This window comes from Macrosteles quadrilineatus, unplaced genomic scaffold, assembly GCF_028750875.1.
Source record: "Macrosteles quadrilineatus isolate MER2022 unplaced genomic scaffold, UCM_ALF_1.0 Scaffold_2__2_contigs__length_208266976, whole genome shotgun sequence".
NCBI classification, from domain to species: Eukaryota; Metazoa; Arthropoda; class Insecta; order Hemiptera; family Cicadellidae; genus Macrosteles; species Macrosteles quadrilineatus.
Window position 1 is genome coordinate 40644194 of NW_026542595.1, and position 25922 is coordinate 40670115.

The 25922-nt window shown below is 34.5% G+C and overlaps 1 protein-coding gene across 1 annotated transcript; it reads left to right on the top strand.

Annotated features, from left to right (window-relative positions):
- The first annotated feature begins 4077 nt into the window (after positions 1–4077).
- LOC128986919 (U-scoloptoxin(16)-Er13a-like) lies at positions 4078–19686 on the top strand. Its single transcript, XM_054407529.1, has 3 exons — positions 4078–4227; positions 17674–17782; positions 19497–19686. The coding sequence occupies exons 1-3, from the start codon at positions 4125–4127 to the stop codon at positions 19618–19620; spliced, it is 336 nt and encodes a 111-aa protein (XP_054263504.1). The 5' UTR covers positions 4078–4124; the 3' UTR covers positions 19621–19686.
- The last annotated feature ends 6236 nt before the right edge of the window (positions 19687–25922 follow it).

Sequence of the window (25922 nt, forward strand, 5' to 3'; positions counted from 1 at the left end):
ATCGACTGGAAGCATTGTAACAACAATACTGAAGTAAAATATAATAATATGCTACTTTCCACGACAATTGCAGTACAGTTATATGAGTATATTTAAAAGCAAATAATAATTTATTCCAACATGTTGGGAAAATCATTTGTGTACAATTGTTCAACGAGTACATTAATTAAATTGTCTATTATCGTCAAAAGTTTGTCATTTTAAACTATTGCACATTTAACAAGTTAGTAGCGTTCGATAAAATAACTCTCCAAAACAAGTCAGTGATATAATCACATACGTCTATCGACTGTTTCTTCATTCCAAACCTATAGGATATGAATACCCAAAGAAGCCACAAACACACACTTGTTGTTACTGTTTCATATTGTATAATACTAGGTGGCGTTCGTAGAGACATCCACAAAATTGAGCGGATTCAACAAGGGTTCATATTATATTGTTTTTGTCATACTGCAGTAAAAACAGTCGTTTTTAATGCATGTGTTGTGGGTCTAAAGTAGCATTTTTACTCTTAAGGGAGTAAAAATCGTGTTTAGTCTCTATGGAGTAAAAACCAGCTGTTGTCAACTCGGTTGTAAATTTATATTGTAAACGATTGAATGTATCGAAAATATGTATCGATTCGTGCTTCGTAATCATTTTAACCTACAGTCTGCAGTCTCTTCCCATAGCATTTTAGGATTTCAGATACATTAATGTAATTGCCAAAGACAGTTCCCACACTCTTCACTACAAGCCTTACTACTTACTTCACCATTTCCTACGTCATAGACCTGTTTCCTTCCCTTCTCATAGCATTTAAGAATTAGATACATTTATCTAACTGCCCAAACGGTTCCCCCCCACTCCGCACTGTCAGCCTTTACTACTTCCTTCACCACCTCCTACGTCGTGGGGCCTGTTTCCTTCCCTTCTCATAGCATTTTAGGGTTGAAGATACATTAATCTAACTGCCACAGACGGTTCTCACACTATGCTCATACTTTACTACTTTCTAAGCCCCTTCCTACATCATGGACCTGTTTTCATCTCTTTCCATAGCATTTTAGAATTTTAGATACGTTAATCTAATTGCCACAAACATTCCCCACATTGCAGATACATTAATCTAACTGCTACAAACGGTTTCCAGTTCCCACACTCCACACTGCTCACCTTACTACTTCCTTCACCTCTTCTTACGTCGCGGACCTGTTTCCCTCTCTTCCCATAGAATTTAAGGAATGCAGATACCTTAATGTAATTGTCATAAACAGTTCCCACACTCCGGACAGCTCACCTTGAATGCTTCCTTCACCACTTCCTACGTCGCGGACCTGTTTTTCTCCCTTCCCAATAGTATTTTAGGATGGCAGATACCTTAATCTAATCGTCACAAACAGTTCACACAGTCCAGACTGCTTGCCTTTACTACTTCCTTCACCACTTCCTACGTCACGAACCTGTTTCCCTCCCTTTCCATATCATCATAGGATTGAAAATACCTTAATCTAATGGTCATTAACAGATCTCATACCTACTCATTAACAGCTCACCATTACTACTTCCTTCACCACTTTCTACGTCGCGGACCTGTTTTCTTCCCTTCCAATAGCATTTTAGGATTGCAGATACCTAAATCTAATCGCCATAAACAGTTTCCACACTCCAGATTGTTCACCTTTACTACTTCCTTCACCACTTCCTACGTCATGGACCTGTTTCCCTCCCTTCCCATATAGCATCATATGATTGCAAATACCTTAATCTAATGGTCATAAACAGATCCCATACCCCAAACAGCTCGCCTTTACTACTTCCTTCACCACTTCCTACGTCGCGGACCTGTTTCCTTCCCTTCTAATAGCATTTTAGGATTGCAGATACCTTAATCTAATCGTCATAAACAGTTCCCACACTCCGGACAGCTCGCCTTGACTACTTCCTTCACCACTTCCTCCGTCGCGGACCTGTTTCCTTCCCTTCTAATAGCATTTTAGGATTGCAGATACCTTAATCTAATCGTCATAAACAGTTTCCACACTCCAGACTGCTCACCTTTAATACTTCCTTCACCACTTCCTACGTCACGGACCTCAAGCTAGTGTCGTCATTTGATTATATTTATGATCCATACAGTTTCTGTTCTAATATCTGTGGAATAATGCTATAAACTATTTCTTTATCTACTACATTCAAAAGTCAACAGCTGATCGTATGTCTTTGTTTATGTGTCAAATACTGCTTCCATAAGGATTACATTGAAACTTTGAGGCCCAGTGGGGCGGATTCCTCAGAGACTTTTTTAACGCCATATAGATTTTGGCACTCACCGATATGGTCTTTGTCACCATGCAAAATTTTAAAACGATTGATTCAGCCGTCTAGGAGGAGTTTGCGTATTACGAAATGCATAAGAGTCGACGTATAAGACTCAATCAATCGGTCAACTTCAGCTGAGATAGGAGTGGGTGTTTACCTGAAGTTTAAGCTCTTGACCAACTAAGGATCAGCGAATAAATTTAGGACTGTTAAGGAAATGTCGAACTTGTTATAGGTCAATAATAACTTAAGCTAACAATTGCGGTCATTGTTGTTTGGAGATTCGTTGCTTTTCAACTCATAATGATTTGAGTGCTGTGTATTGCAAGTAGGAAATGTATACACTGATACACGACGTTTAAACTGATTCGGTATTAAATTAAACTCAGTTTATATATATTTAAATCTTTGCAAATCTGTGAATACCAAGCACCATATATCTGTAACTGGTAAAATGCTTTAAGTAGATTTTCCATAAACTCGTTTGATTGATGGGCTGAGTGAATAAAAGCTCTTATAACGTTTGAAAGAGGAGACCAATTTAATTGAGCAATTTCCGTACGTCCAGCCACTATCAGAGAGAGTTGAGTGTGTGATTGTGACTGACTTGTTTTGGAGAGTTATTTTATTGAACGCGACTCGTTAAATGCACAGTAGTTTAAAGGGAAAAACGTTTTGCGTTATTGGACAATCCAATGAATGTACTCGTTGAACAAATTGACAGATAATTTCACCAACAGATTGAAATAAATTATTATTTGTTATCAACTTGTACAAAACCGTACTGCCATTGTCGTGGAAAGTAGTATATTGTTGTATTTTATTCCAGTATTGTTGTTACATAACTTCCAATCGATCTATTTCCTCGTTCGTGGGATATTACATTATACTTTGTGCTTTGTTATAAATTCAAAAAACATTTATAAACTATACTTGTAAGAGAGATAGTTTCAACGTAACCCTTATTGTGAAAATTATCATTAAGTTATGACGTGAAATCATTAGTTCAGGTATTTTTCTTTTTACATTTTTAAAGTTTTATTTATTAAAGAAATTTGGAAAGATTTTAAGCAGTATAATATTGATGATTTAAGAGTAACCTTACTTTTTAAGATGTATTTAAAAATAAAGATGCATTTTATTTGTAAATAAATTAATAATCTTTTGCCCTTCATGGGTACTTTTCTAGTTCATTAGTTGTATCAGTTGTGTAAACGGTCATTTGATTGTGAGTTTGTATTAATCAAGTAGTGAATTTGTGTTCCTTTGTTCTACTTTGTCTCACTCATAAACCTTGAGCGTGCACCAGAAAATGCTAATTTCAGCACTAGTAATAAACATTTACTTTTTAGTTCGAAACATCGTATTTTACAACAGGGCGGCTTTTCCGACCTATGCATTAAAGACCAAAGGAAGTTTGTGTTTAATGAACCATTAATGTAAATTTTTGACAAACAAAAGTAATAAAAACAAACAAAAAAACAAGTTGTGTAGTGTGTAAACACGTTATCACTCGAATCTGTTCTCAATGACTGTTGAAGATTGAGTATAAAACTCTATATTATAAACAATGCACACCACGGGCGTTCTAGACCCCAATTTCTAGCCACAGATAACTTTGTGAAGAACGTGTTGTGATACGCAACCTTCATAACTGCGCGATGGCAGAGTGCATTCGACCGGAATGATTGCAGGAGTTGAGAGGTTAGAACACAAACAGTGATAGCCTCAGTGACATGGGCGGGCCTTGAGTTATCTAATTAGCAATTGTAATTAGTTCCTTGTAATAAACGTTCCGGCAGTCGGCTAGTATCGCCACCATGTACCCGTCACTAGCCTTTGTGTGCGTGTTGTTTGTGTGTTCAGGTGTGTGTGATTGCCGTAAACTCGAGAGAGACAATGAGATCTCGCCCAGCACAGACGGTGAGTATCGAGATATTGTTTGAACGTAGCTAACGTCAGAATACAACCTGTCTCTATATAAATCACAACTAGGTTAACGTGCTGTTATCTATCTACTTATAACTAATTCAGTTTTCAAAATCTGTGTACAACTAAATCTAAGAGTTCGAATGGACCGATTTTATTCATTAATGGGTCGTTGGAAAGTTTAATTCGTGTATATTTGCAAATATTAATGAAAATTTAATTTTATTAAATATTTGTTGTGAAAAAGTAAAAATAAAATAAATACATTAAAACTGTTTTATCGAGTATTTTCAATGATACTTAGTAGATATTTGTAGGTCATTTTAATTTTTTTCAAAATATCACATCCACTTTGATCAATTTTTCCATCATTTAAAGGTTATTGTCAAATAAGCTATGTGACCTCCAAATTTATAGTTGTTAGAAATTACTGAATTAGAGATATTTTTGTTAAACTTTGTACAGCTAAATCTAGACTTCTACTTGACCAATTTTGTTAATTAATGGGTCGTTGGAAAGCCTAATTCATTTAAATTTTTAAATTATTATGAGCGTTTCATTTTATTTATTATTTGTGGTGAAAAAATGAAGGATACAATAAAACCGGTTTTTTTCAATATTCTAATTTCAAGTTTATATTTTTAACCAACTTTAGGCTACCTTTTTAAGTGTTTCCAAGAAATACATTATAGTAATTTGTAGGAAATGTCATTCTCTTTCAGAATATCACCTTCCAATTTGGTCGATTTATTCACCATTTAAAAGCTATTTGCAAAAAAGCTAAGCAACCTCCAAATTTATATAGGTGAGGAAAGGTACTGAATTAGAGACATGTTTTTGTTAACCTTTGTACAATTAAATCTACAGTTCTACTGGACTGATTTTATTAATAAATACGCCAATGGAAAGCATCATACATGTAGATTAAATTTGCAAATAATTATTAAAGTTAGATTTTTACTTTCTCCCCCTATACCATAGTATATGGAGAAAGTATTGTTTTCGTCAAAATTTTCGAGTTTGAGTTTTTAGTGGATATATTCGTTTTGGGTCCCCCTGGACCCAAAAAAGTGGATTTCGAAGTGATGTCTGTGTGTGTGTGTGTGTGTGTGTGTGTGTGTCTGTGTGTTTGTATTCACCGAATAGTGGCATCCTTCACAGGCACACGGCCGTACTGTGGCACCTTCAAAAATTGTGGCACCTTTTTCAGGGTGCCACAGCTAATTCGATAATTTTTGAGGTTTTCCAGCATTAATACGTCGTTTAAACATCACATGCCACAATTGAGTATTTTTGAACTCGTTGATGTGAGTTTAAGTAGCGCAGGTACACACCGAATTGTGGAACACGAAACCATACAGTTAGCTAGCGCGCCTCGCGCCGTCCGCCGGAACTATAACTTTCCTAATGCTACGTTGCCAATTCTCGCGCCAGCCTACACTCGAAATAGTGGCACCATGCCACAATTCAGTATATATCAACAGTGTGTGGACAGGATGCCACTTAATGAGCTGTAGAGCTTGAGCAGTGTGTAGAACAGTGCAACAAGCAACTAATAAACTAATAATACTATACTGCCACGTACTATAAAACAATTTAAGTACCATAAATAATATACTTTTGCTCCGAGTGGTGAACAATGTTTTACATTACAAATAAGTTGTGTAGTAAATAATAATTTAAATTGATTTACCTAACCCGCCATGTTAAACTTCCCTATCCCAAGCGTGATGTATACAACTTCCTTACTTCTCGAGTGATGTAAAGTATCAAAAACTCACTCGGTGATGTAAAGAAACCCATTTAAATAACATTGAGTGCTTAACTTAAAAAATATAACTCTATGGAGCCAACGATGTTCAACGCTAGAAATCAGCTGTGCGCTTGAATGTTATTATTATGCTTTAAAGTATTTACCTACCTAACCTAGCTTTTGTTAGTAAAAGAACGTTACTGATAGAAGATGAGTGAAATGGATAATGAAAAATATTGTACGTAAACCCATGTTTATTGTCGGGTCAGGTAAAATCTTGTACGTTACACGTTACGCAAGAGCGTGCTGTTTACATCACTTAGGTGAATTATGCAACTCGCTTCCGCTCGTTGCACAACATTCACCTGCGTGAAGTAAAAACGCTCTTACTACACTTGTAATGTAAATAGCTATTACGCAACCATTAAAAAATTGATTTTTGTTTACAAACATAAATTGGTAACGTAGTTATTTTGTATCAATTGAATTTGTACACTGAAACGATAACAATGTTTGAGGTTAGAACGCTATATAAGTTGTCCTAGACTGCTTTTTTTATCTTGCAAACTATTTCGTGCTGATACATCTATTTTTTTTAACATTTTAGTCATGTTGACAAAATATTTTGCAATTACATTTCTGAATCAGCCAGTTTAAGGTAGATTTCGATGCATCATTGCTGAAAGTTATGTTTTGCTTCTTACTCTCAGAGTATTCCAAAGACATCTAATGTTTCAATCCATGTTCAAATGTTATATGAGGTAAACATATAACCGAATCAATTAAAGTACTTAAATTAAAATACATATTATTATCAACACGCATAATCTAGTTCAGATTATAATATCATCTCACAATCATATTTGTAAAACCTACTGTGGTGTTTTAACCAGTCCCCACTAACAAAAGCATAAAATGAAAGGTCCTAAAGAGGTTAACATTGAGTCATAATAAAAGTAGTTTAAAAGTTGTAACCGTGATACTGTAAATAATTTGATATTGTTAGATATTATACGATCGTTTTACAATTTTGTCAATCTATCTGTTACTTTTATACAAATGTATTTTTATTATTCAATGTTTTGTTTTGTAGAACCTTTAGTATTCTCAACTTTATTAATAACTAGTAGAATACCCGACCTTCGTACGGGGTTGGCATATAAGTAGAACATGATCATTGCAGTGATGGGAGAGGAAACGGTCTAAGAAAATATGGTCTTTTAATTTATACGGTATCCTATAGTGTGGCACACATATACATATAAACGAAAACCTATCACAATAGTTCCAAACATGTTAATAGGGCAATCTTCTAACATATTTTAGTGAAATTATAATCAGGCAAACGGGAATTGGCTCAGTCTATAGGTTTGCTGGGGCAGGGGGATTATATTACTGTTTACAAACAAATAAATCAAAAGAATATACCCCATAACTCAGGATAAGGGCCTAGGTTGATAGGGCAATATAGAATGTTGATTATTTCCTATATCCATTGAATGATTTATTTTAAAATGAATTATTATAAAAATAAATAAATAATATTACAACATTTCACAAATATTATAACAGACTCAGTATAGTTAGATCATAAACAAATGAAGTACTGTAACTGAAACAATCCTATAATAATGAAATTACATTAACATATGGTTTGACAGCTCCTTTAGGTAATGTTAAATAAATTCAGGCTAGTGACATCATTATTTTAAATTTATAATCCTTACCCTCTCTGTTCTAATATTCGTGCAGTATTTAATAAGGTTTGAACCAGCTGTGTTGAATTGAGAAATCAAAATCAATTTGACAATTAGTTCTGCTTGTTTACATTTTTAAACTTACTAGGTTTGTTCTTTGTTACCATGGATACCATCAATCAATATTTACTTTTAAATCTCTCATCTCAGATTTTTGAAAGCCCACGGGGCAAAGCCCTAGGTGAATATCGAAGCGGTAATAGTTCTATATGTATCCTAGGAGCTGTAGCTTCATTTGTGTGCAATTTGAGCATAGTCGGATCAGTATTTTTTGAGATTAGCTCATACAAACACACACACACAGACACCCCCTCTTCTTTATAATATCATAGAATAGAATGTAGAATAGAATAGATAGATAGATAAACCTATTTCAACGTACAATATCAGTTTTAGGAAATTCCTAGTAAGGTTGTTAGAAGTAAATTGGCATCCGTGAAGTTTGTGTAATGTTTTTTAAAATCACTGTGCGATATATTTAACTTCACTTATTATTTATTTAATATGTTTCTACTTCTTGAAATTCTCAGTTAACTGGGAGGCGGAGCAAACAGTTTGTTCTAAAATGAACTTGAAAATTTTAAACAATCTTTTTCTGTTGGTTTACTTAAAAAAGTATATAATGTTCTACTATGAATGCAAATCTTTAATATAGTCTAAATTTCCAGTCTCACCCTCAAAAACTATGATATTTAACAGTTGAATCTTTATAACGTATAAACACATTATTTTTAATCGGTCATCAAACTGATTCTTGAATTAGTAGTTGCAAGAGTACGCAAAACTGCAGAGAGTCCTTGAAAATGCTTGTGCAATGATATAGTTTTAAATTATAAAAGAAACCCTTCAAAAAGTTGTATTAACAGGACCAGAGGACCAATATGCACATGGTATTTCATTTGTATAAGGCAAAAAGTTCAAATCATATTAACTTATGATTGCCAATAGATTTTGGGTTTCCTTAAAACAATTATATAAAACTGTCTGCAAATGTCAATAAAACTGATTTTATAAGAAATTGTAGATTCTTCTGTTGCTCTGTAGGCGACCATTTTGGTCACACAAGGAAGTCCAAACTTATATCTTAGTTTGAACAACGTCATCTTGATTTTACATTGCTCAAGATACATAATCGACACATAGGCTTTCAAAAAAAATAAGTAAAGAAAGTAACTAGTGATGGATCGCGCAGACATAGGAACAGTCTAGACTTGCCTCTTACTGACGTTTTCCAATCGAATATAGAAGTTAGATCTACATTCTTCATTTTAGGCTTGAAATAAATTTGTTTGTGGGTAAGAGCGAATGAGTAAGCATGAACAATAACCCTTCTCCCTGACACGCTACCATACCACAGCATCTTACTAGCAGAGCTCAAGGTCATTGACGTAATTGTAATGAACTAAATTTAGACTTCCACCCCCCAATGCACCAATGGGCCCTAAAGGTTGGTATGTAACAATTCATGACGGTTGAACAATGACCTTTAAAATACGCTTTTAATTTGTTTCCTAGCGTTTACCGTATCTTAGAAAAAGTTAGTTAACAATAATTACAAAAACTTGTTGGGCGAAAGAAAAATTCTAAAAAGCTACAAATTAATTTATAATATATGTATCTATATCGTATTAAAATGTGTTAAAGGTTTAGCGTTTGGTTTACAATGTAAAAATTTTCAAAGTCACAAGATGGTTTCTGAAACTCTTTATACAACTCTCCTTTATAAAAATTAAAAAAATATATTATCCAAGAAATTGAGCTCTTTAGCCACAAAATCCACCGTTTTTTTTACTTACCTGACGAAGAAATAAAAACAGTAGCAGCCGACGAACTTTGTTATGTCATATTTAAAAACTCATTTAAAAGCACCGACTTTATTTCAAGATTTAAAATAGAAAATATAAACTTTTGAGCTTTTAATTAGAACCAATAGTGTCCTAGACTAATTGACATCTTTCACACGAAGTGTCAACGATTTACCTTTAGTCTAAATGTCAAGTTATTTTGAAGCTGGACATTGAGTTTTGGTGCCGTTTTCATTGGCATCTACCACTTCTAACCTGCACTAAGATGGCGGACCTGGCTTCAACTGCTTGTATGTTAGTTATATAGATGTGCTCCATCTATTGGTCTTATGTGATCGTTGATTTAAACTAACGGAATTCTGATGAAAATTTGATCATGAATTATTAGCAGTTTTGCAGGATGATTAACAATAGTTTTTTTTTTATTATTATTTAAATTGCTTGTTAGTTGGCAACAAATCTTAGAGATGTGTATACATTTTTTTGGACAAAATTGAATTAGCAGATGCCATGGTAAAGAAGCGTACTAGAAAAAGTTACTGTCGCCTCATCCAATTTTTACAGCAGTCAGCTGTTGACATGCTAGGCGAGCAACCGCGACAGTGAGGACGGGGAACAGCTGATTTCATGTTCCTAGTTGGCAAATCGTCTGCTAGCTACTAACGTACACATGCATAAGCCATCAGCGGTAGCACCAGTAGCCTCAATGAATATATAAACACTTGTGTTAAGGTTTAAATACAGTAGTCAATGTTATTACTGAATTTGATACTATACATATTGTTACTAATATATGAAATGGAGAAAAACGTTACCTTAAAAATACAAAATTTCCCAATTTATATCCAGACCTTTTTAAATAGCTTAGAAAACAAATAATTTAGTATATCAAAGTGTTTTTGTACGGTTATTGGTAACAGGACAAATTCAAAAATTGTAAATTTAAAATTCCCTTGTTATTCATATAAAGAATATTGTAAAATGTTGTAGTTTGCTTGTTTATGGATATATTTTGATCAAACTTGGCAAATTTATTCAAACAATTACAAAACTATTTGGATCATGAACGGTACTCTAGTTTTCCCAAGGTAGGACACGTGAATTGGAATTTTTGCGTTACAGGCACAATGACAGTAAGAATCAAACAAACGTACAGATATATACACAAGACTCATTTCGGCTATCTTATTATATACAACGTAGAAATAACCAAACACTTCATGAGTCTACGCAATGTACAGACAAAACAGTAAAGACTTTATAATCTTATAACTTACTATCTGCCCATGCTTCGCAACGGGGTGAGAATCTTTGGGTCTCTAATTCCACCGTAAAAAAATAGTATATTTCGTACCTAGGGCCTAAAGTGAGGTTTTGCCGACTCGATATCGGGTTTTAAGTTCGGGACGAAGTCGAGAACGTGAAACGATCGAGAGCTGCAAAACCATTTTGGCTCGTGGTACGAGCGGTTTTTTTTTACCCAAGTATGTTTTGCAATATGAAGTCCCTCTTATTTATGTGAAATATTTTAAGGAATCAGCAAAATCAAAAATAACAATAAATAGTTGTCTAGGCAGCTGTGACAAAAAACAAGTCTATTGCAATGCCATGGATACAGCTTGTGCATTTAATATACATTAATGTTTTAAGTAAATAGGCGAACAAGTGATTTTGCGGCCCTAGGGATGTAAACCCCTGCTCGGTCCCCATATGACGATGACAGCTGGCATGGCCAGCAAAACGTAACTTTCAGCCACCAATATAAACCAGCTAAATGTATGTAAAACAGCTAAAAACATCATAGTGAGGTGAAAAATTCGTTGCGCATACTTTTACATTACCATGAATTAATTATATGCATACAGAAAAAACGGAGTCATACTTATTGCGTATTTTAATGTAAACTAGTGGCTTGTAGTCACTAAAAAGCTACGGAAAAGGAATTATTGTTGGAATATTTAAACAAACTCAGAATCAAATTATCTATATGTCAGGATAGGCCTAGATATCCCACTACAACATATCTTTTGTGCAAAAAAAACAAAACAGTTTGTTGTTTGTCTTTGTTTGCTTTTGTTGATAACGTTATGTTCAATAAAGAATTTGAATGATTCCTGAGTTTAACTGCTAAAGGCAGCAAACATGTTTATGAATAAATATTGGTTTATTAAGGTAGCTTTGGTTTTTTGGTTAATGCTGATAACAAGGCTTCCCCGATTGAAATACAGTATTGAAAATTGTCTTCGTCAAATAAGAAAAGGCAAAAAATGGTGTGTTGAGATACCCTACCCAGTTATTATTTCTAAGTCCATGCTCATTTTGTAAAGGTTTAGCAAAATTATTCTTAAGTAAAGGCATCCCATTGACAGAACTTGGACCTAAATTTGTTTGTGATCAACATTAAAAAACCACTATTAGCCTAGTGTAAGTATGTGGTGTTAATCCACCTAAAGGTGCGATTGATATACATATTCTACCGAAAAAGGGCCTAGTCAACGTCTAATTACCAACTATTTTGCGGCTAGTTAGGGTTCCATTACCCAGTTATCGAAACTAATCACGACATAAATATTTTTGGTTCGTTTAAATACCTGTACGAACCTACTTCATATCTATTCCCAAATTGTTTTCTAAGAGTAACCGTTGAGGTTATTCCACTTCATACAAAATATTGATATAACACTACAATAATTCTCAAATATAAATGTTAGTAAATTTAAAAAAAAATTGGAATAAATCTTTTACATATGTTTTGAAATAAAAACAAAGAAGATCTTCTTTTAATCTTGAATCGTTTCTTAAATCTTGAAAACAATTTATTTCAACTTTGACATAACTAAAAAGTCTTGATTATTAAAGGTAACGTTATCCCTTTATATAGTTGGTTTTATATAGTATACATTACATTGCAGAATTGACTGGCAAATGAGTAATCCAAAATGTAAGCTTACTTGCTAATGATAAAATCACGATCAGCTGGATTGAAGTAAACAAAAATCAGCAGTAAATGCCTTTTAATGCTATTCTTATGGAGAACATTGTACGTTATATCTAATTTTGTGTTAAGATTTTGGGAATTTCACTATTTTTCCCGCCGTCACGGGATAAAGACCTTTAATTTGAGCCCTCTCACGTCGTTCTACGACTTCCCAGTCGCCCACAATTTTGACGCAAAGAATCGGCTTACGTAATCTATCTATCTATCTATCTATCTATCTATACTATTATAAAGAAGAGGTGGTGTCTGTGTGTGTGTTTGTATGAGCTAATGTCAAAAACTACTGGTCGGATCGGGCTGAAATTTGGCATGATGATAGCTCACATTCCCGATTAACATATAGGCATATTTTTATCCCAAAAAATCCTTCGGGGCTCCGCCCCAGTGGCTCTGGAGTTTCCCATGTTAACCTTATGAGAAATGGAATTAATGAATCTTAACAGCTGTTTCAATTAAACAAGTTGGTTATGTTCTATGATGTTCAATAGCATTAAAAGTTACAAGGATTACCAACAGGGTGCAGCACTAGCACTATTATTTCTTTTACATTTATGACAACAGCAAAAGGTGAGTGAGCGTAGCGAACGAACTTCAACCTGGAGGCGAGTGAGCGTAGCGAACGAGCTAACCTGAAGGCAAGTGAGCGTAGCGAACGAGCTAACCTGAAGGAAAGTGAGCGCAGCGAACGAGCTCCAACCTAAAGGTGAGTGAGCGTAGCGAACGAACTTCAAAAAGAACCGAAATTTCTTAAACCATGTCCTCACTCATAACTGCTATAAGCATTTGATACTTATATGCCAACCCCGTACGAAGGACGGGTACTCTGCTAGTTAATATATAGAATCCCATGAAACTGATAATTTACCCAGCACATTAAGGCCTTTATTCCAAGTATCTCAGTTCGTAAACCATACATACAATGTGACGATAAAATATCAACAAAATAGCATGTAGTTTTATGTAATCCTCACGACATTTCATTTGGTCCATTGACTTTAAATCCAATAATTGTAAAAATTATTGGAGCTTTGAAAAAAACTTCATATAAAATCCTTACACTAATAAAAGACGACGTCATGAGCGCGGGAAATGAGCTACAGCGGCTAGGGCATAGCCACATGAATACAGAACGGAATGAAGGAACTAGAACGGAGAACTGGCAACAGCGCACGCGAGAAGTAGGGGGGGCGCACACACCGCTCAAGCACTACAACGCATTAGTGGCATCCTGTCCACACACTGTTGATATATACCGATTTGTGGCATGGTGCCACAATTTAAAAACTGGAATGTTAGATGTTAAAATGGAGTGTTCATTAAAAATATCGATGCAGACATGTTTCTACCACCTTCCTTCATCCACTGGTGGCCGCAGGTTGAAAGATGCCACAATTAGGTGTTTGCGAGTATTCGGTAAAACCCCGTATGTGTGTGTCTGTGTGTGTGTCTGTGTGTCTGTGTGTCTGTGTGTGTGTCTGTGTGTCTGGATGTGTACAGAGCTAGGGACTACATTTGTGGTCCGATTTCGATGAAATTTGGTATGTAGGTTCTAATCCATGGTATCTCCAGGCGTTTTTTTCATTTTTTTGAAATTTTGATTTTTAATGGTGATTTTCCCATAAAAACCCATAAAAACCCGGAAAAATCAAATTTTCTCAAAAACGGCCCGAACGATTTTGATAAAAATTTAGTATGTTGTAGCCCTTTAAATTCTGAACAAAATGGTACAAATCCCATTTCTGTAAAAATTCTGGTTCAAAAGTTATGGTAAATTATGTTATTTTCCCATAAAACCCCCATAAAATAACAAAAAATAGGATTTTAGACAAAAATCCGGTTTTGGTTTAACAGAGCATGTTATGATCCTTACAATTTTAATAGTTTTTGTAATTTTTTAGAAAATTTTATTTTTAATGGGGATTTTCCCATAAAACCCCATAAAAAACTGGAAAAATTGGATTTTCTCAAAAATGGCCCGAACGATTTTGATAAAAATTTAGTATGGTATAGTCCTTTATATTCTAAACAAAATGATACAAATCCCATTTATGTAAAAATTACGGTTCAAAAGTTATGGTAAATTATGTTATTTTCCCATAAAAATCCCCATAAAAGAACGGAAAATCGGATTTTCCCAAAATTGGCTAGAACGATTTTCATAAAAATTTAGTATGTTATAGTCCTTTAAATTCTGAAGAAAATTGTACAAATCCCATTTCCGTATATTTACTCTCACCACTCATGAGAAAGGTTGTTGACAATCTTATGGGAGAAAGTATGTGTCAGAATGCTGATACCGTTTATTTAAAGGTGTATGGCAGTAGTTGGTTTACATCATATAATCACATGAAACATGTGTAAATAATTTAACAGCTGTTGTATTGTTATTCAATTGATTTTTCTTTGTTTACATGTTGTTATCATTGAGATAAATAGATTATAACTAGAGTCACTACTCTCTGGTTAAACATTAGAGAAAAACGTGCCACTGTTTTTGCTGGTTTGTTTTCGGTGTTTCGTTGTTAGGTTGGCCGTGTGATCGGTTGTGGGATGCTGTCAAATTCCAATTCATTATAACCTAACCATATACTATTTATTTGGGGTTATCCGTTATTTCAAGGACTTGTATCAAACACTTATATTTAAGTTATTGCACGTTGAACCCTGTGTATTTAAAGCTATGTTGAATCATTATAAATTGTTTTGATAGTAAATAAATATTAACTTATTTACCTCTTTTCAAACTATGGTTAATGGTACAAATAGTCAAGTTTCCTGGTTTGGAGATATTGGTTTAGTCTTAGGCTTAGCCCTATGGCATTTGATTAAAGAACGACCATCGGTTTATGATCTTGTTAAAATGGGTTGTAAAATAAACAAATAAACTTATATTGCAATGATAATGTTAACATATTTTTGTTTACTATCAACCTATCAACAAAACAACAGGATGACGCCATCTTGATCTTGCCTCTAATTTGACAAGCCCCACCAACCGATCACACGGCCAACCTCACAACACGAAACTCTGAAACAAAAACAGCAAAAAAAACAGTGGTACGTTTTTTAAACACAGAGTGGTTACTCCAGTTATTATTATTATAGGTCAGTGGTTGTTATTCACAATTAGCATTTGTGGTTATAGTGTGTTCATTATGTTATGTTTGTGATTCTAAGGTTATTATGTGCTTAGCTGTACAAATATTAGTGATTAAAGTGGTGTATTCATTTCATAACCATTATTTTACTAGAGACCGTTGTGTATAAACATAAACCTAAATCCACAGCGGGCTCTGTTGCTAGTAGGATTATATAACTACGAACTATTGCAAAACAATAAATGATTGGATTTCTTTGATCAGTATATTAGTACTAACACATATAATCAATCAAAATCTTTCACTAATTCACAGTCTTCATTTAATGTAAGATTTACGATTTTTATATCAATGCTCTTTTTTATTAATTATTGAAACTGTAATATTTCAAGACAAAAAGTATAGTAGTAATCTCCATGAAACTTGGAAGTAATATGTAAATATTTAATTTACGTGACTTAATGAAATTACTACTGATTTCCTCGGAAAAAACCAATTTTTTTACTGAACATTCAACATTCTTACAGTATTCTTACACAGAAACATTTAACTGTTGTAGGCTTGTTAATAGCTATATTTTGACTAAATTTGGTTGACTAAGTTAATTTTGTTCACAACTAGCTATATTAACATTTCAAAAAATGTTAAACGTAATACCATTTAAATATGGAAAACTTATATCCTCATACGAAACTTAGAGGAGTTGCTAATATCGTCGATCTTAGCGACTGCGTTTTGCGTTTATTACATGCGCTAGTCAAACATTTGTGAGCTTGCAGTTTTTCTTCCCTGTTATGATATATTACGTTTTACCTCAAGTTTACTACTCTTTGTCAGTGAATCATTCACCATATTTCTTCATCATCTAGTGGTGTTTAATTTAATTTAGATAATACATTCATTGATATTACATACAGCCAATATCACAAATAAATATACACAATTGATGATTTTAATACTATCTCGGGCTACGTCGGTGAGATCAGTTGTGGCTATGGAGGGAGGGAGTGTCGAATTACGCTGTGAACATATGGAGCAGAGAGTTACCTCCAAGAGCTTTAATTCAAGGGAAAACCATGAGGATAAATAACATTCAGGTGAAGGACTCAGGTTGATACATCTGCCAATCTTCCGAAACGAGTCCACAACTAAGGGAAGTTTAAAGTTACCGATTGACGTAACGTAAAAGTTTACCGACAAACCAATCCCAAACGTCCCTCTCATGCAGGTACAATTCTACATTTGATCAAGAAAGTTTCAATAACAAATATTTTGTAATATGGTACAGTATATGCAAAATATAAATAATGTATGACTTTGGTTGAGACAGCGAAAAAAATAATATTTGCTATCATCTCCAATGGTATGAACAGTAAGGTTTCAGCTCTAACGTTGGTTACTGAAAGTAAACTTCTCTTACTACTGTAAATGTTCAGAGTATGCTTAACTCTTTGGTTATATTGAAAGTAAGATAATCACTTTACTTACATAACATAGTTTTACATTTATAAAAAAAATGTATATTAAACACACAACTATTTAATCCACAAATACAAGACCTCATAAAGTTAACCCAAACTATAAAGTTGTCCTACTTCTAATACATCCCCTTGTGTTAAACAAAGTATTCTCTAATTCAATGGTTCTCTAAAAGAGCAATGGTTTTTAAAAGAGGGAGGCTCCTAGGAAAATAGTAAATAGGCTACATTTTAAAAGTAAAGATAAAAAATATAAATTTAATTTGTGATTTTAGCCATAACAATTCAAATTGTATAATTACCTTATCAAAAATAGATGTATAAATGATTGATTACACAGAGAGATTATGTGCCTAAATATGAGCCTTAAATATGATGACATATAAGCTTAATAATATTGTGGGTGGGGGGCGTGTGGAAAATTGGTTCGAGTTCTAAGTGGATCGGATTGTGGATTGAAAAAAGGTTGAGAGCCCCTACTCTAATTGATATTTTATAAAAAAATAAAACTTCAGTGTTTAACCTCTAAACTTATTGATAATTTGTTTCAGATGGTTGTGTGGTGGACAACGTTGTTCACATGGTAGGGCAGCAGTGGACCACGCTTGGAGAGTGTATGTTGTTCACTTGCCACCACGGAGGCGCTTATGGGGCAGTCACGTGAGTGATCACAACATTATAGAAATATCCCGCCACAGCAAACCTGCAGACTAAGCTGATTTTCATTTGTCTGATTGGTTATTTGCTGAAATACTGCAATAAACAATTTATATTAATTCCTCATTTAAATAACAAAGATTTAACTAGTACTTATGTGTGTTTGCTATGGGGAAAGAAATAAACGGTACCAGCAATCTGACACATACTTTCTCCCAATAGCATGTGAACAACCTTTATCATGGGTAAGTGGTGGGAGTAATTATGCTATTTTATAGGAAAAATTTCAAAAGTTTGAATAACTTTTGAACCATAACTGGTTCAGAAATGGGGGTTGCACTATATTTTTTTAGATTTATAAGGACCATAACATATAATAAAGTTATTTTTCGTTTTTTATGAGAGTTTTATGGGAAAATTACATTAGTTACAATAACTTTTGAACCATAATGTTTATGTTAGTTATTTAATCTGTGGGAATATAAAATAACGAATTTTTACAGGTTTTTATTGTTAGGTTAGTTCAGAGTAGTATGACGATAAATTAATACCGTACGTCACTCGTCCAAAATGTGTTTACCGAACTCGTATGGTAGTCACGCACTCGACTTTGTCTCGCTCGTGATCACCAATTTTCCGTACTAGTAATGTAATTATGTTACACTTGGAATAGACTTAATGATTAGAGAGCTGCTATATACAAATCCGTGCTTAGCAATGGAAAGAAGACGCGGATGGTACGGATGGTAATAATTTTTGTTCTTTGGATCTTATGTATAAAATAGTTACCCTACACATCTACAGTATTATTCATTTTGGATACAAAACTTATTCTTACCACCTAGTGTAGTAATAGTACATTTCGTACCTACGGCCGAAAACGAGTTTTTTCGACCATTTTTGGTCCGTGGTACGAACACTATTTTTCACCACATTACTACTATTCACAATAATAATAATGAAAACTGATAGTCAACGCAACAATAAGGTTATGTGAAGAAGTAATTTCAGGGATCAGCAAAAATAATTATAAACAGTTGCTAGGCAACGGTGAAAATAAAAAATTCAAATTCAATGCTATGGATACTATTTGTGTAATTAATATGCAAGCAGACAGCTGATTTAAAAACGGATGTAAAAACCTGCGGCCCCGGGATGAAAAAACCTGCTCGGTCCCTAAATTACGATAGCAAAACGTAACTTTCAGCCACCGATTAACGTATGTAATACAGCCAAAAAAAACATAGTGTAGTGAAAAATTATTTTCTTTATACTATTATTTATATTATTATTTAATAAAGGGGGTTAAACAAGACTACAGTATCACATCACTCATACTAAACTCACATCTCCAATCATACTTGGCTTAAAAGACCTACATTCGTATGGTCATCATTTAAAATTAGGTATTAAAGTATATGAAGTACAGTGTATAAATATAATTGACCAGCGGTTTAATTTAATTAAACTTTGAAGTATGTAATGCGTAGTCAATTCAAAATAGGCCAATGGGACAGAGCCCTTAGGAAATTCGTTTATACCATTAATCTTCGGCATTATAAATTGAAATATGTCAGCAGATCAATGCAGTTTAAGTCAAAATTGAAATCTGACCAAGATTGAGAGAGGATTTCATTTGATCAATACCTTAGACTTTAATTTAAAATTAATACAGTTCTAAATGTATTTCTATGTTCAAACGCAGGTTGTGTTTTAGGTGCCCACAGATTCATTTCCGGGAAGACTCTGGATGCTATGAAACTGACATGGACAACACCAAGCATTACCCAGACTGCTGTCCCCAAGTTGTATGTCCAGAACAAAATCAAGCTCTTGAATGACACTAGCTACAATTAATTGTTTTTAGCTTTGACAATACAATAAAAATTATTGCCTATTAATATATAGATATTAGAATGTTTTATTACTATACCATGCAAACAAATCACAACATTTAATACTCTCATTGTCTATAATCTTTTGTTGTTCATTGATGCATATGCAGTGTAGATCAGTGATTAAAGTGCTCGTCTAGTAATCATAAAGTTGCCGATTAGGTCCTGAGAAAATGTGTAACTTTTGATGGTTCAATACTAGACCTTTTAATACTTTTTCGTTGAAACGGCAACCATACAAAGTAGGTATTTTAAGCGTAGTATGAATGGAGATGAGTGTAGGATGAGTGGCGCGATCTGGTAGTCTTGTTAGTGACGAAGGCTGACATATTCCTAAAACACAGCTGTTAATTAATAGCCCATACAGCTGAAGGCAACTAAGAGACCTACAGTTTATATTGGAGTCCGAACCACATTTTTGCCTTAGTATTAAATGGTATTAACAAATTTGTCCAATTATCAGGATAGTACTGCGAATAGGTGTGTGTTACTCACTAGTGCAGACGTGAATCCACACCAGGGAGTATAGCATCCACTGTGCATGCCTATAAATATCCACAATTCTTGACGTCCTAGTAGCTGGATTACAGGATGACGCCACCGTCCCAGTCAATATTTATAATAACAATATACAAGCTGTCTTTGATCATTTTAATAAATGGTCCTGACTAATGAATCTGCTGGTCTTAGTCAGTAACAAAACTACACAGATCATCTTACTCAATTCTAATCTCATCCCTCACTCATATTTGGGTTAAAATACGCACATAGGTGGCTTTCCCATCTCAATAATGATTGATAATTGATACAAGAGGACAACGAAAAACATGACGTAGGCGCGGACCTGAGCCGCAGTTCTGTCGTCACTCCTCCCTATCTAGGAGATACAATAACACGAGGATTTTAGTAATAAGTAACTTAAGTAATATTTTTATACAAGATAATTAAAACATTTAAATGCAATATATTAACAATTTTACTGTCGTTTACAATAATATTTATAGAAAAAAGTTAGATTTTGTTTGGTTCAAAATTAAATAATATGGTTTCCAATTGGTAATTGGAGCAGCCTTGAATATTATGGTTATTTATACATTCGCTAGAGTGAACTTAGTATCTGTCAGAACTGACAAGTGTAAACCTGGAAACAGAGTTACTCTGTAGTTCAAAAATAGTAAAAAACGCATTTTTCTTTAAGAGTGACAGAATTAACGTAACAATGGTGATCTAGATTAGATCCTGGACAGCCTCATAAAATTGTTTAAGTGAAATCCCATGTGTCCAAATGTAAAACAAATAATTTACACATATGTCTATGAGACTCCTAAGTAAGCACCACAGATAAATCCACTACGGCACCCTTTAAGCTTGTCATGCTCTATTCACATAGCACCTGTGGTAACTCATTATGGGATTTTTTCTCGAAAAGAGATTGGTTGCTTGTTGATTTATCCAGTAGCACGATGTGATCATGAGTAACAGCAGTGAGTTTAAATTCTATCGACTATCCCAAGAGCCTAGACACTCGCGCCAAGTGGTGTTGGGATAGTCAGATGTCCAGGTCGCATGTTGAAGACTTCGACCGAGGGGGCGACGCCTGCGCCTGCAGCCCTGCTTGTCACACCGACCACAGTTGGCCTCCCTGCTCAACACGAGGTAGGAACATAACCTCTAAATCATATAAGCAGAGTAGTTCGTTGTTTTTTCATTGCACACTATTCAATTTGTTCGGTTTCCGCTCATGGTTAGAGGGACGAATCAATGACGTCATTGATGGATCAATTTCCACGTTCCACGGATTAATTAAGAATATCGGCACTGTGACGTGAAGTAACTTTCGGTCTGTCATTCTCAAATAAAGTTTTGTCCAAATAGTCCTATCGAATAAATTAAGCTAGATAACCTTTCCACCTATACTCGTAGCGTTATCGGAAGTTTCATCATCAGTAACATAACCCTAAAGATTTGTTTTATGATATAACGCTTGATCTATGTTATAATTTATACTAGCGGTCATCCAGTGGTCGAAAACTCGACCAAAAATGTGTAATGTACAGGCTTCTCTATTTTCACCCTATGCTGAACAACAAAACATGTGATTATATTTTTTCATTTTTTTATTTTCTGTTTATATTTTGTTAATTTGTGTAGTTTCAATTTGTTTTTTTTTTTTTTATTTATTGTTGAGCCAATTTTAATTTATAAAGGGGATTCTGCACATCTATAGGATAATATATTTCTAACAGTATGCGTAGATTTTCCCAGCGATGCACACGAGCTGAGAAAAAAGGTTTTAAAGAAACGTGCTTGCCTATTAATATGTAGATTTAATAAGTATCAATTAGTCTTGTTTTGAGCATTGAAAATGCTCTGAGTAGGTGTTGATAAATATTACCTTCAATCTTGAATATTAGTTACTTCATTAAAAGCATTAACATTCTGTGTTTTTCTTTTACCATGCGTTAACTAACTTCCTATCTCCAACACAGGTTTCACATAACACTTTGGATTTGAGCTAAACTAAACTTAAACTTCCTAGTAATAGCTTATCATCCTATCCTATGGTGGTTGCCTGACAATGACTTTTCCGGATTCCACCAAGGTCAAGCTCCAATTAAAGAGTTTGTATAGACCGTGTATGTATATGAGCATCCGTTAGCACAAGAAGTCTTGTAAAAATGATCCAATTACGATTATATTTCGGTACACACGTGTAAACCTACGTTTATTCGAACGATTTCGCGATCGGACAATGGGAACGGGGTTTTATGGGGTAAAATGTTTAATTTTCGACCCTCAAACAGTAAATTTTGCAACTTTTCTTCAAACCATTTTAAAGAGCTTAAAATAAAGAAATTACTATCTTGGATTGTGTTTGTACTGTTGTTAGTTACGGAGAAAAAAAAATTACAAATTCCATGTTATTCTTTTGGAGGATAAGTACACTTTTTACTACCTGCACCACTGTCCAAGAAGGCTCACGGGGTCGAATTGGTTTTGCGCTCTGGTCCTAAGTCAAGTAGAAAAGTTTTATCTTTTGCGCATCGATCACTGAAGGGTCCCCAGATGGCTATTCTCTTTTGCGTTTTTTTGCATCTTCCTTTTACACTCTATGAGTCTTGCAATTATCGTCCACGAAGCTTGAGTTAGGTAGCATGCAGAGTTGAATGGGTCCGACATGCTATGACTTCGTATTATTTCTTATTGAATATCACACTCACATTTGAACTACTTTAAATTTCTACGTTATCGTAGTACTCACTCATTATACGATCTCACACTTAAGTACTGTATTAAACTTGTTGTGTTCTATGGATGTATTTTAAATATTTTATTGTTAACATACAACAATAGCGTTGTTAACAATGTTGGCGCTTTGAAAAATTACAAAGTATACTTTAAAATCAGTATATTTACGGTGCCATTGTTGATTCAGTTGTCAGCTTGAGTTTAAATTTGTGGCATCGTATTTTACTAACAAAGGTATTTAATTTGATTTGCATATAGATATAATTCTATGGTTGCATCATAGACTATGGTGTCATTAAAGATTCTTTTCTTACTCCTAGCGGTCTGTCCCCCTTATGAGGTAGCATATCACTGAATAATGTGTTAAAATTATTTTAATGTCCAGTGACTTAGTACCGAGATGTGTAGCTCTATATTTATTATTGAATGTGCTGCACAATAGTATTTAACTGTCCCGGAACTTTTTCAATCCCGTTTAAGTAGTTTTAAAGAATGAGCCATATTTTTAATGTTTACGTTTATAGGTTACTATCCTCAGCCAATCTCGAGTATTCCCGGAAGGGTAGAAAAGGATGCATGTGAATGTAAGTGGTGGCATAATTACAAATATGTATCAAGTTCGTAAGGGTTTGTGTACTAATAGTTGTCAAGCGGGGAATACTGTCACGTTTCCTACCTGGCCTGAAGAAATTCCAAAAGAGAAAGTTACCCTTGCTAATCCTTTTGGAAGGAATAGTGCGCAAAAGCAGTACGACCAGAATTACATGCCTCGTAGAGTACACAAGGATATATTTTACAGAAGACAACGCCAAAAAACACAAAATGGAAATGCCTGAGGGTATATCTGAGGGCCGGTCTGGGATCAATGCGCAAAAGAAAAAAACTATTCTACCTGACTTATGCCCAGTGCTCAAACAGATTCGACCATAGTAAGCTATGGTCATCAGGTGGGCTTTAATTGCACCAACTGACCTGAGTCAGGTAGTCGTTTATTCCTGAATTGCGCCAACTACTCTAGGGAGCCACCCTATACGTTCCGTAACTAAGCCAAGTGGCGGCTAAGGTTAGGTTAGGATAGGATAGGATCGGTTAGGATTCCACGTAAACAAGGACATTACTTCTACCGACAACTCACCCCTACCCGGCATGGGCTTGTCGCAACTAAGGAACATATTTGGGACCCTTTTACGGCTTGGCACAATTAAGGAACTCTTTGGCGCAATTAATGCACGACGCAATTAATGCAGCTAGTTTGCCCAGATGCTGCCCCCTTATTTACCTCAACAATATGCGCAAGGCCAGAAAACAAAAACTAATCCCCCAGGCTAGAAAAACGGATCGGTACACCATTTACCGTAGCACAGTTAAATAAACCCTTAATTTTATATAGTTTTTTTCGTGCGCAAATCTAATTATCTAATTAAATCTACTTTTCTCTAATACACGGTATCTCTTTTACTTCATTTTCGTACTGATTTTGCTTCTTTTGATATAGTGTGAACAAAACCATAAATATTATTTTTGTTAATATGAATAGGGATTATTAAAAATTCTGTAACATGTAATTGGAAGTATCAAGCCATAACTAATATTAATTTAGTTGGATCCGGACACTACGTAAAATACATTTTCACCCATATACAAGTTTAAATAAAAATGTAACATAAATTGTAAGACATTTTTGGCAAGGACATAAAGTTCGTTCTCAACAATCACTCCAACCACTAACATAAAAATACAAACAGAGTTGCTAGTGAATTAAGTAAACGTATGATAACAAGGAGGGGTTAGTAGTTTATGAGACAAGAGATTTGCCGCTATTCATGTTCACAACACGACATGTCATGTGGACGAACTTGTTTTGACATTCACATACTTGTACTATCTTCTCTGCAATCACATGATAACAACACCGAGTTAGAAACTTGCATCTACGACAATCAAATCTTAGGAATTCAAAACTATACCTAACAAAAATCAGTGTGAGAAACTGCTACGAGTAAATTCATCGGCATGTGACATGTAAGTTAACAGTTTTGGTAGAATGTATTTGTATATATTTGGGCCTGTGAGGTACCCTTGACCGGGCGATCGATGCCCCAGTCAGTGACAGTCAATGTTAAACAATATTCAACCTTGGGATCAACTACGAACTAGTGGTTCTTCAGGAACCTGACAATGTAATTTAATATGTTGCGCAAGTCTAAATATACAACTATGAGGGATAAAACCAAAATTTGCCCACATACTTGGAGGACTGTAGTACAGCGGAATAAAATCATTTTGGACAAACCATCAACAACTTATTTTACTTCCCGTGTGGCACACAATGCCAATGGGGTGTGTAAATTTAGCATAATAGTCAAAGATATTACTAACAGTATTTAAAAACTGTAGAACGTTTTGGAAACATCAACTTTTGTTTAAACTGAAGAATATGGTTCCCTGATGAAAACCTGTTTCTCGATTATAAAATATACCTGGGGCCATGCTTGGTAGTTTATTTCCATTGTACCCCTATATCGACTATCGAGTAAGTTAATTTTCAGCGTAATCTTTGCTCAAGAGTAACGGCTGATGTTTTCCCTTTTGAACTGTATTTGGTAATTTGCTAGTTTACTGGGGATGGCTTATTACAAACACGTGTTGAAAGTGTTTTGTTTACTTTTTCTTTGTTATTTTTTCAACCAACATGGGTACTTGGCAACCCATAAGGTCAATGTTAAAAAGTTTTACTTTCAATTTAATTTTTTTAGTAATTCGATTTTTGTTGGCAGTTTTAACTGCAGTAAACACGTTATTCACGAACCTTTCTATAGACTCATATGTAATACCTCTCCAACCAAAGGTGGCTTGTTGGAACATTTGACAGTCGTCGGCATATGTAATCATAATCCCTAAATCCAATACTGATTCAATACCTAGTACAGATTAAATCAAACAGGGCAGAGACAGCTTCCCTGGGAACACCAACTGTCTTTGCCAGTGACGATGAGAGT

Excerpts from the sequence above, each read along its gene's own strand:
- LOC128986919 (XM_054407529.1), top strand. The coding sequence starts at position 4,125 with ATGTACCCGTCACTAGCCTTTGTGTGCGTGTTGTTTGTGTGTTCAGGT. Across the intron at positions 4,228-17,673 it reads GATCTCGCCCAGCACAGACG|ATGGTTGTGTGGTGGACAAC; the intron begins GTGAGTATCGAG and ends AATTTGTTTCAG. Across the intron at positions 17,783-19,496 it reads GGCGCTTATGGGGCAGTCAC|GTGCCCACAGATTCATTTCC; the intron begins GTGAGTGATCAC and ends GTTGTGTTTTAG.